The sequence below is a fragment of the Lissotriton vulgaris genome, unplaced genomic scaffold (genome assembly GCF_964263255.1).
Source record: "Lissotriton vulgaris unplaced genomic scaffold, aLisVul1.2 SCAFFOLD_352, whole genome shotgun sequence".
Taxonomy (NCBI): domain Eukaryota; kingdom Metazoa; phylum Chordata; class Amphibia; order Caudata; family Salamandridae; genus Lissotriton; species Lissotriton vulgaris.
In genome coordinates, this window is record NW_028245114.1 from 566581 (window position 1) to 579183 (window position 12603).

At 53.5% G+C, this 12603-nt stretch overlaps 1 protein-coding gene across 2 annotated transcripts in view; it reads left to right on the plus strand.

The window, feature by feature from the left end:
- The window catches only part of CASP2 (caspase 2), a 190120-nt gene that overhangs the window by 18044 nt on the left and 159473 nt on the right, over positions 1 to 12603 (plus strand). For both annotated transcript variants that reach the window (XM_086949007.1, XM_086949008.1), the window contains exons 4-5: positions 6515 to 6590; positions 10477 to 10574. In XM_086949007.1, coding sequence (XP_086805133.1) covers positions 6515 to 6590; positions 10477 to 10574 — 174 coding nt within the window. The remainder of the gene's footprint in view (positions 1 to 6514; positions 6591 to 10476; positions 10575 to 12603) is intronic.

A 12603-nucleotide genomic window follows, 5' to 3' on the forward strand; every position in this document is an offset into this window, starting at 1 on the left:
ATCTTAAGGCACAGACTGATCGATGAGCACTGACTGACTGAGCATCAAATCCTCCAGGCTGATCTATGTACATCGAAGGATGCTGAGTGGTGAGCACTGACTGAGCATCAAAGGCTCCAGACTGAACTGTGTTGATTGAAGGATGCCGAGCGATGAGCACTGACGGATGAGCATCAATGGCTCCAGGCTAATCTATGTTCATCGAAGTATGCTTATCGATGAGCACTGAATGATGAGCATCAAAGGCTCCAGGCTGATCTATGTTCATCGAAGGATACTGATCGATGAGCATCAATGGCGTCAGGCTGATCGATGGGCACTGACGGATGAGCATCAATGGCTTCAGGCTGATCGATGAGCACCGACTGATGAGCATCAATTGCTCCAGGCTGATCTATGTTCATCAAAAGATGCTGAGTGATGAGCACCGACTGATGAGCATCAATGGCTCCAGGCTAATCTATGTTCATTGAAGTATGCTTATCGATGAGCACTGAATGATGAGCATCAAAGGCTCCAGGCTGATCTATGTTCATCGAAGGATACTGATCGATAGGCACTGACGGATGAGCAACAATGGCTTCAGGCTGATCGATGAGCACTGACGGATGAGCATCAATGGCTTCAGGCTAATCTATGTTCATTGAAGTATGCTTATCGATGAGCACTGAATGATGAGCATCAAAGGCTCCAGGCTGATCTATGTTCATCGAAGGATACTGATCGATAGGCACTGACGGATGAGCAACAATGGCTTCAGGCTGATCGATGAGCACTGACGGATGAGCATCAATGGCTTCAGGCTGATCGATGAGCACCGACTGATGAGCATCAATTGCTCCAGGCTGATCTATGTTCATCGAAAGATGCTGAGTGATGAGCACTGACTGAGCATCAAAGGCTTCAGTCTGATTTGAGTTGATTGAAGGATGCTGATCGATAGGCACTGACGGATGAGCATCAATGACTTCAGGCTGATCGATGAGCACTGACGGATGAGCATCAATGGCTTCAGGCTGATCGATGAGCACCGACTGATGAGCATCAATTGCTCCAGGCTGATCTATGTTCATCGAAGGATGCTGAGTGATGAGCACTGACTGATGAGCATCAAAGGCTTCAGTCTGATTTGAGTTGATTGAAGGATGCCGATTGATGAGCACTGACTGATTAGCATCATAGGCTCCTGACTAATCTATGTTCATCGAAGGATGCAGAGCGATGACCACTGACTGATGGGCATCAAAGGGCGAGAAAGCAAAAGACACACAGATGATGGGCAGAATGCAGAGCAAATCAAACATTTACCCCCTGTCACTAGATCTGGGTTAAGCCTGTTGTTCTTTTGCTCAACATGCCACCCCAGATTAGACCTGGCCATATGCAAATCAGTCTTGACCCTGTGCCTCATGGGAACAGTCCACACCGAACTCCCAAACCAGGTCCTCCATGGATCAGAAACAAGCATGCTGGGACCGGTTTTGGGGCATCACCCCATATCAGGCAGGATAGCTTGAATGCAGTGGCACAGTAAGCACAGGACCCACGTCTGGGCATACCCGGCGCACTTCGAGAAAGCTAAAGAGACACAGATGATGGATGGAATGCAGAGCAAATCAAACATTCACCCCCAGTCACTAGCTCTGGGCTAAATCTGTTGTTACTTTGCTCACCATGCTACTCCAGTTTGGACCCAGCCATATGCAGATGAGCTTCAAAGGCTCCAGGCTGATCTATGTTCATAGAGGGATGCTGATTGATGAGCACTGACTGAGCATCAAAGGCTCCAGGCTGATCTATGTTCATCGAAGGATGCAGAGCGATGACCACTGACTAATCAGCATCAAAGGCTTCAACATCAAAGGTTGATGAGTGATAAGCACTGACTGTTGAGCATCAAAGGCTCCAGGCTGATCTATGTTCATCGAAGGATGCAGAGCGATGACCACTGACTAATCAGCATCAAAGGCTTCAACATCAAAGGATGCTGATTGATGAGCACTGACTGAGCATCAAAGGCTCCAGGCTGATCTGTGTTCATCGAGGGATGCTGTTCGGTGGGCACTGACGGATGAGCATCAATGGCTTCAACATCAAAGGATGCGGAGTGATGAGCACTGACTGATGCGCATCAAAGGATCCAGGCTGATCTATGTTCATCAAAGGATGCCGACTGATGGGCATCAAAGGCTCCAGGCTGATCTATGTTCATCGAAGGATGCTGAGTGATGAGCAGCAAAGGCTTCAACATCAAAGGATGCTGAAGGATAAGGACTGACTGTTGAGCATTAAAGGCGCCAGGCTGATCTGTGTTCATCGAAGGATGCTGATCGATGGGCACTGACGGATGAGCATCAATGGCTTCAGGCTGATGTAGGTTCATCGAAGGATGCTGAGTGATGAGCACTGACTGATGAGCATCGAAGGCTTCAGACATATTAGTGTTCATCGAAGGCTGCAGAGTGATGACCACTGACTGATAAGCATCGAAGGCTCCAGACTGATTAGTGTTCATTGAAGGATGCTGAGCAATGAGCACCGACTGATGAGCATCAATTGCTCCAGGCTGATCTATGTTCATCAAAGGATGCTGAGTGATGAGCACTGACTGATGAGCATCACAGGCTTCAACATTAAAGGATGCTGGGTGCACCACCTATGCACAGCTCTCTATTCCACATCACTCAGGCACAGAACACAGGTGCACCACTCACCTACCCACAGCTGTCTAAACCACATCACTCTGACACAGGTGCACCACTCACCTATGCGCAACTGTCTATACCACATCACTCAGGCACAGAACACAGGTGCACCACTCACCTATGCACAGCTGTCTATACCACATCACTCTGACACAGGTGCACCACTCACCTATGCACAGCTGTCTATACCACATAACTCTGACACAGGTGCACCACTCACCTATGCACACCTGGTACAGAACACAGGTTTCCCGCTCTCATATTCACACCTGTCTATATGACATCACTCACACAGACCACACATTTAATACACTCCTACGCACAGCAGTCTGCATCATATCACCCAGGCTCGACACATCCCTATGCACAGCAATCTGTATCACGCGCTCAGACACACACACACACACAGTGTACCACATCACTCAGGCGCACACAGGTTTACCACTCTTCTTTGTACAACTATATTATATACCTCAGACATGCACCAACACTGAACACAAATGTACCACTTTTACGCACAAGTCTGTCTCTATCAATGCCTCACACACGCACACAAACCGTTTTAACACTTTCATAAGCGCAGTAATGTGTACCGCATCCCTCAGGCACACTGGCACGAAGAGATGTTAGAGCGCTCTGGAGACATAGGCGGCTGTGGCATGGAGAGATGTTAGAGCACTCTGGAGACATAGGGGACTGTGGCATGGAGAGATGTTAGAGCGCTCTGGAGACATAGGGGACTGTGGCATGGAGAGATGTTAGAGCGCTCTGGTGGCATGTGGGGCTGTAGCATGGAGAGATTTTAGAGCTCTCTGGAGACGGAGGCTGTGGGATGGACAGATGTTAGAGCGCTCTGGAGACATAGGAGGCTGTGGGATGGACAGATGTTAGAGCGCTCTGAAGACATGGGGTCTGTAGCATGGAGAGATGTTAGAGCGCTGTGGCGCTTAGGGGGCTGTAGCATGGAGAGATGTTAGAGTGCACTGGAGACATAGGAGGTTGTGGGATGGAAAGATGGCGCTCTGGAGACAGGGGGATGTGGCATGGAGAGAGATGTTAGAGTGCTCTGGAGACGCAGGGGGTCGTGGTACGAGCACCTCTGGAGAGGTAGGGACTGTGGTACTGGTTCCACTGAAAGTTTAGGCTCGACCCTCCTGTGCAAGCGCTGTGACCGTCCTGAGCTCTTCAGAAGCGGTCGCTCCTCACGCTGCTCCCTGCTCTGATTGTGGTCGCATTGCTCCTGCATATATTCATGCCTGATTGCTGACTACATTGGTATCGTAGCGCTATATTGCTAAAGTGCGCATTCATTATCATTCAATTTTGCTTTGCTGCCTTTGCCTGAGTAATTCATTTGTGCCTGATTCCGCCGGTGCCACTGGCCATTTCATAGCCTTTATCAAAGTTGTGCCCCAATCTCGTCCTGTTAGGCTCTTGGCTTGCTGCCATTTTGTTGTTTGTTGTTGTGCCTCCCTGCCCGGCTCTCCACCCCGCTCCCGCCTCCTAGCTGCTCCTCCCTCGCTCCGCCCCTCCACTATCCACATATGACAGACGCATTTGCGCGCAGCGGTCGCGCACCATGCGCGCCGAAGGTGCGCCAAAGGTAAGCTCGTCTACGCCCGTCCGCGCCTGGACCGCGCCCAGCGCCAGACCCCCTGGCCCCCGCAAAATCCACCCCACCCGCATAACGTACGACTCCGCATTCCTCTCAGCACTTAACCCCGGCCGATTCCCAGACTGCTACCAATCCGCCCCAGGACACACCCATGGACCCTTCACCTGCCACTCCTGCAAGTTCGACTGCATCAGAACTCTGCGACTCTCTAGCCTCGTTCTTCCACAACAAAATCGCCGACATACATAACAGCTTTGGCGACCAGTCCACCCCACCCACCTCCGAACCAAAACCCCCCTCCAACAACCTCTGCGCCTGGAACCCAATCACCACTGAAGACACCATCCGCCTGATGAACTCAATCCACTCAGGATCACCAACTGACCCATGTCCCCACCACATCTTCAACAAAGCTGACTCCATTATCGCACCTCATCTTCGAGACGTCATCAACTGCTCCCTCAACTCCGCTACCTTCCCGGAAAGCTGGAAACATGCCGAACTCAGTGCCCTCCTGAAGAAACCCACAGCAGACCCCACTGAACTTAAGAACTACCGCCCCATTTCGCTCCTCCCATTCCCTGCCGAAGTCATTGAGAAAGCCGTCAACAATCAGCTATCCGCCTTCCTCGAATCCAACAAATCCCTCGACCCTTCACAGTCCGGCTTCCGAGCCAAACACAGCACCGAGACCGCCCTCATCGCAGCAACACACGACATTCGAGGTCTACTGGACAACGGGGAAACAACTGCCCTCATCCTACTCGACCTCTCCGCGGCCTTCGACACAGTCTGTGATAGCACCCTTATACAACGCCTTAGCAACGTCGGAATACAAGGAAAAGCATTGGACTGGATCATCTCGTTCCTCGCCGGAAGAACACAGAGAGTCCGCCTCCCCCCTTTTAGATCAGAAGCCACCGAAGTCATCTGCGGCGTACCACAAGGATCATCACTCAGTCCCACCCTCTTCAACGTATACATGAGTACCCTTGCATCCATCGCGCGCCAACACAACCTCAACATCATCTCCTACGCAGACGACACCCAGCTGATCCTCTCCCTCACCAAAGACCCAAACACCGCCAAAACCAACCTACATGAAGGGATGAAAGAAGTAGCCGAGTGGATGAAGAACAGCCGTCTAAAACTGAACTCGGACAAAACGGAAGTCCTCATCTCAGGACCATCCCCCTCCGCCTGGGACGACTCATGGTGGCCACCGGCCTTGGGAAACGCACCCAAACCAACGGACCACGCACGTAACCTAGGCTTCATCCTGGACTCCTCACTCTCAATGACCAGACAAGTCAATGCCGTCTCATCATCTTGCTTCAACATCCTACGTATGCTCACAAAAATCTTCCGCTGGATCCCCACCGAAACAAGAAAGATGGTCACCCATGCACTGGTCACAAGCCGACTGGACTACGGAAACACTCTTTACGCTGGAACCACAACCAAACTACAGAAAAAACTCCCAACGCATCCAAAACTCTTCAGCCAGACTCATCCTAGACATCCCCCGCCAAGCTCACATTTCCGGTCACCTGAAAGACCTCCACTGGCTCCCCGTCAACAAGAGAATAACGTTCCGTCTCCTCACCCATGCACACAAAGCCCTCTACGACCTAGGACCCGAATACCTCAACACGCGCCTGTCCTTTTACACCCCCACCCGCCAACTTCGATCGTCCAATCTAGCCCTCGCAGCAGTTCCACGCATCCAAAGATCCACCATGGGGGGAAGATCCTTCTTTTTCTTAGCGGCCAAGACCTGGAATTCTCTCCCCACCCACCTCCGCCTGACACAGAACCACCTCTCCTTCAGCAAACAACTAAAAACTTGGATATTCGATAAGTAAAGCACCCCCCTCCCTCAAGCGCCTTGAGACCCTCTGGGTGAGTAGTGCGCTATACAAATTTTGAACTTGAACTTGGTACGGGGTCTCCGGAGTCCATCTTTGTTAACAGGATTTTGAGGGGCTGTGGGGCTCTGAGGGGGTGTGGAGCTCTGAGGGGCTGGTGGTTTTGGAGCTCTGAGGGGTTGTTGGTTTTGGAGCTCTGAGGGGCTGTGTGGCTCTGAGGGGCTGTGTGGCTCTGAGGGACTAGGGGGCTCTGAGGGGCTGTGGGGCTCTGAGGGGCGCTTGCATTAGACTGTCCTCTATTTTTCATTCTTCTTTTGTTTCTGCAGCGGACCAATGACGAGAGCTGCCCCCGTCTCTCCATCCAAGAGACCTACCCATCCGCCAAGAAGATGTGTTGGAGAGGTGAGTGAGACCCTGGGGTGGGGTGAGTGAGACCCTGGGGTGGGGTGAATGAGACCCTGGGGTGGGGTGAGTGAGACCCTGGGGTGGGGTGAGTGAGACCCTGGGGCGAGGTGAGGGAGACCCTGGGTCGAGGTGAGGGAGACCCTGGGGTGAGGTGAGTGAGACCCTGGGGTGAGGTGAGTGAGACCCTGGGGTGAGGTGAGTGAGACCCTGGGGTGGGGTGAGTGAGACCCTGGGGCGGGGTGAGTGAGACCCTGGGGCGGGGTGAGTGAGACCCTGTGGCGGGGTGAGTGAGACCCTGTGGCGGGGTGAGTGAGACCCTGTGGCGGGGTGAGTGAGACCCTGTGGCGGGGTGAGTGAGACCCTGTGGCGGGGTGAGTGAGACCCTGTGGCGGGGTGAGTGAGACCCTGTGGCGGGGTGAGTGAGACCCTGTGGCGGGGTGAGTGAGACCCTGTGGCGGGGTGAGTGAGACCCTGTGGCGGGGTGAGTGAGACCCTGTGGCGGGGTGAGTGAGACCCTGTGGCGGGGTGAGGGAGACCCTGTGGCGAGGTGAGGGAGACCCTGTGGCGAGGTGAGGGAGACCCTGTGGCGAGGTGACTGAGACCCTGGGGCGGGGTGAGTGAGTCCCTGGGGCGGGGTGAGTGAGTCCCTGGGGCGGGGTGAGTTAGTCCCTGGGGCGGGGTGAGTGAGTCCCTGGGGCGGGGTGAGTGAGTCCCTGGGGCGGGGTGAGTGAGTCCCTGGGGCGGGGTGAGTGAGACCCTGGGGCGGGGTGAGTGAGACCCTGGGGCGGGGTGAGTGAGACCCTGGGGCGGGGTGAGTGAGACCCTGTGGCGGGGTGAGTGAGACCCTGTGGCGGGGTGAGTGAGACGCAGTGGTCGCAGAGAGGGCTCCTAGTGAGCAGGAACCGTGTGCGTGAGAGGCGCAGAGCAGAGAGGGCTCCTAGAGCAGGAACCGTGTGCGTGAGAGGCGCAGAGCAGAGAGGGCTCCTAGTGAGCAGGAACCGTGTGCGTGAGAGGCGCAGAGAGGACTCTTAGTGAGCAGGAACCGTGTGCGTGAGAGGCGCAGAGAGGACACTTAGTGAGCAGGAACCGTGTGCGTGAGAGGCTCAGAGCAGAGAGGGCTCCTAGTGAGCAGGAACCGTGTGCGTGAGAGGCGCAGAGCAGAGAGGGCTCCTAGTGAGCAGGAACCGTGTGCGTTAGAGGCTCAGAGCAGAGAGGGCTCCTAGTGAGCAGGAACCGTGTGCGTGAGAGGCGCAGAGAGGGCTCCTAGTGAGCAGGAACCGTGTGCGTTAGAGGCTCAGAGCAGAGAGGGCTCCTAGTGTGCAGGAACCGTGTGCGTGAGAGGCGCAGAGAGGGCTCCTAGTGAGCAGGAACCGTGTGCGTGAGAGGCGCAGAGCCGAGAGGGCTCCTAGTGAGCAGGAACCGTGTGCGTGAGAGGAGCAGAGAGGGCTTCTAGTGAGCAGGAACCGTGTGCGTGAGGGGCGCAGAGCAGAGAGGGCTCCTAGTGAGCAGGAACCGTGTGCGTGAGAGGCGCAGAGCAGAGAGGGCTCCTAGTGAGCAGGAACCGTGTGCGTGAGAGGCGCAGAGAGGGCTCCTAGTGAGCAGGAACCGTGTGCGTGAGAGGCGCAGAGAGGGCTCCCAGTGAGCAGGAAGTGTGTGCGTGAGAGGCACAGAGAGGGCTCCTAGTGAGCAGGAACCGAGTGTGTGAGAGGCGCAGAGAGGGCTCCCAGTGAGCAGGAACCGTGTGCGTGAGAGGTGCAGAGGACTCCTAGTGAGCAGGAACTGTGTGCGTGAGAGGCGCAGAGAGGGCTCCTAGTGAGCAGGACCCGTGTGCGTGAGAGGCGTAGAGAGGGCTCCTAGTGAGAAGGAACCGAGTGTGTGAGAGGCGCAGAGAGGGCTCCTAGTGAGCAGGAACCGTGTGCGTGAGAGGCGCAGAGAGGGCTCCTAGTGAGCAGGAACCGTGTGCGTGAGAGGCGCAGAGAGGGCTACTAGTGAGCAGGAACCGTGTGCGTGAGAGGCGCAGAGAGGGCTCTTAGTGAGCATGCACTGGTCACAATCCGACTGGACTACGGAAACACTCTTTACACTGGAACCACAACCAAACTACAGAAAAAACTCCAACGCATCCAAAACTCTTCAGCCAGACTCATCCTAGACATCCCCCGCCAAGCTCACATTTCGGGTCACCTGAAAGACCTCCACTGGCTCCCCGTCAACAAGAGAATAACGTTTCGTCTCCTCACCCATGCACACAAAGCCCTCTACGACCTAGGACCCGAATACCTCAACACGCGCCTGTCCTTTTACACCCCCACCCGCCAACTTCGATCGTCCAATCTAGCCCTCGCCTCAGTTCCACGCATCCAAATATCCACCATGGGGGGAAGATCCTTCTCCTACTTAGCGGCCAAGACCTGGAATTCTCTCCCCACCCACCTCCGCCTGACACAGAACCACCTCTCCTTCAGAAAACAACTAAAAACTTGGATATTCGATAAGTAAAGCACCCCCCCTCCCTCAAGCGCCTTGAGACCCTCTGGGTGAGTAGTGCGCTATACAAATTTTGAACTTGAACTTGGTACGGGGTCTCCGGAGTCCATCTTTGTTAACAGGATTTTGAGGGGCTGTGGGGCTCTGAGGGGGTGTGGAGCTCTGAGGGGCTGTTGGTTTTTGAGCTCTGAGGGGTTGTTGGTTTTGGAGCTCTGAGGGGCTGTGGAGCTCTGAGGGGCTGTGTGGCTCTGAGGGACTAGGGGGCTCTGAGGGGCTGTGGGGCTCTGAGGGGCGCTCCTAGTGAGCAGGAACCGTGTGCGTGAGAGGCGCAGACCAGAGAGGGCTCCTAGTGAGAAGGAACCGTGTGCGTGAGAGGCGCAGAGAGGGCTCCTAGTGAGTAGGAACCGTGTGCGTGAGAGGCGCAGAGCAGAGAGGGCTCCTAGAGCAGGAACCGTGTGCGTGAGAGGCGCTGAGCAGAGAGGGCTCCTAGTGAACAGGAACCGTGTGCGTGAGAGGCGCAGAGAGGGCTCCTAGTGAGTAGGAACCGTGTGCGTGAGAGGCGCAGAGAGGGCTCCTAGTGAGTAGGAACCGTGTGCGTGAGAGGCTCAGAGCAGAGAGAGCTCAGTGGCGGGCCCTTCTCCGCTAAGACAGGTGTAGGGGGTTAAGATTTGTCGAGAGATTTGCTTTACAAAAGCAGCACTGATCATGGGTCAAGGCAGAGAATCTTTCTCCCCAGTGAATGGTGGCCTCGTAGCAGCTTTTATGAATGGAAGGAAGAAGGTAAAAATACATACCTGCGGCGAGGGGGCTTTAACCCCTTCGATGCTTGTGACGGAACCATTCCGTCATCAGTCACGGTTGGGCTGTGCTTATGACGGAATGGTTCCGTCACAACCACACCCATTTAGATCGGGGCCAGCACAGGGGGAAAATTCCTTTAGCAGCGATGAGGTTAAGTTCATATTCACACAAATAGTTCAGTGTGGGTGAGGCACCCCACAGGCATCAGGATGTGAGCTTCAGGGAAGCAGGGGTCTGCTGGTCCCTGAGCTCTGGAGGCCTGCCTGTGCTGTATCAGGTGCCCTTGTTTACCTGGTGTCCCACGAGCAGGTCTCCTATCTTCCAGAAGATGTAGTGTCCAGAGGTGCAATTCTGTCTGCAACTGAACAAGAAGTATCTGAGACGGTGGTGATTCTTTGAACACGGAGAGAGTAGAGGTGCATACTAGTAGACGCAGGAGGACACACCAGGCTGCTACTTCCACTGTGGTGCTTTGTGTCTTCATGGATGTGTCCACCCAGACTGCTGAGTGCCAAGAGTTCCTCCATCTTTGGATGCAGAAGTGATGTTTTGTTCTGTTCTTTTTTTAACCAAAGCCCTCTCTCCCTTTCTCTAGCACCCCCCGTAGAGACCTCCCTGGATGATGGTGATGGTCCCCCAACTGCCTTCTTGAAGCCCTGCTCCCCCGACTTCTACCGGATACACCATTACTCTGTGAGTACCTGGACGCGAGTGCCTCAGGGCCACACCTCATAGGAGCAGGATGCAGCCAGTCAGCCAGGCATGGGTGACCTGAAACCCTGTGTGAGTTGAGAAGGATGGGTTCTGAGGTTTGCATGAGATTCGTTTTCACGCCCCTAGCCTGTGAGCTATGCTCTAAGTTGGCAGGGTGTGCCCAGACGTGGGTCCCTTGCTCACTTTGCCACTGGAGTCATGCTATCCTGGCTGAAGACGGCTGGAATGTCAGAAACCGGTCCTGGGAAGCTTGTTTCCGGTCCAGGGAAGACAGGGTCAGAGTGATGTCATGGCCATGTCTGAACTGGGGTGGTGGAGTGAGCTAAAGAATGATGATGGATTAAACCCAGATCAGTTGACAGAGGGTGAGTGTTTGATTTGCTCAAACGCTCCGTCCATCATCCCCTTTGGTATCCCTTTTTCACATCCCTAGCATGGAAAGAATGGCTGTGCGCTTTCACGTCCCTAGCCTGTGAGCCGTGCTCTTTCACGTCCCTAGCCTGTGAGTCGTGCTCTTTCACGTAGGGCCATCCGTGTCACCTCGGACCACCTCTCGGCCTTCCATACTAAATGAAGAGTCGGAGAAACAGTGGAGAATACAAACCAATAATCATTTATTATATACGCACAGAGCGGGGCTCCGTCTTCACAGTCCCGAGAGAGTACTACAGAGGGAACTGAGGAACAGGAAGCATAAGGATACATTATATGCATTGCATGGTCAACTAATAACGCGCCCACAGTGGAATGTTCCCAACAGATGTGGGTGAACAGCGTAAAGACAAAAAAACGGTTTCTACTCACGTATTTTGCACCGTTCAGAACACTTTCAAGGCCGTTCCATCCCGAGCTGCGATCGAACTGTCAGACTGGTGGGAGAGGTTCTTTATCGAGGGAATGCTATGCACTGGCATGAACAGTTACAGAAGCGAAATTTAGCAAGGGGCATTTCTAGGAATCAAACCGGATTAGTTTCGAACAGTACATAAAATGGCATCAGAAAATGAAAATGGCATAGCGAATGCTAACGTATTCATGGCATTAAAGAGCATCAGTGAGCATAATCTAACAATACAAGGTAGTCTGCGGATCTTCGCCTATCCAGGAGGAGCACATTCCAGTGGGTGGCTGCGAAAAAGCAAAGGAGCGTCCACCTGCTCGGCTTTCTTGAGCTTAACCACTTAAGCTAAGGTCAAAAACGATGATCTTAGCTGTCTTGTAGGTTCAGAGAATTCAACCCTATTTCTCAGGAGCAGTGGGACGGAATTATGCAGAGCCCTATGCTCATGACAGAGTAGCTTAAATTGAGACTTCCTACGTACTGGCCATCAGTGTAGTGATTTTAAGCAGAATCGTGTCTACCTTTATTGCCAGTTTAGCGGCTGTATTATGGATCATTTGGAGGTATGTAAATAGATAGTCCGCTATACCCATGTATAGTGCATTTCTGTAGTCTAGGTGACTGATTATCTGAGCCTGGACACCTGTGCGGCGCCAACCCATCCGGATCCATCTAAACAACTTTCTAAGAAGTTTTCACAGTCCAAAGCAACTGCTGCAGGTTGCCAACACCTGAGATTGATCTGTAATGATACCACGATTATTTGCTGCCTTTTCCGGCATGCCGTGCCAAGTAAAGGAGGCCACCAAGAATCGTCCCATATGTTTTCAGCGACACCTTACAGCAAGAGTTCAGATTTCTCTGCTTTGTGTTTTCGGCAGTGTTACGAGATTTAACCAGCCACCTCAGAGAGACACCCTGCTAGATCTTGCTTGGTATTGGACTGACTGTTACCCAAGGAGATGGTCAGCTGGGTATTGTCGGCATATGAGCAAACGTCAAAGCCCCAGTTTTACACAAGTCGCGAGTGGTGCGATATACACTTTAAATAGTGTAGAGCTCAACCTTGGGGATGCCGAATTCTGAGCTGTGGGGTGTGATCAAAATTGGTGCAACCGAACAGACAGGGGTGCATTAGAAAGAAATGAGCCGAACCCTTGGAGTGAA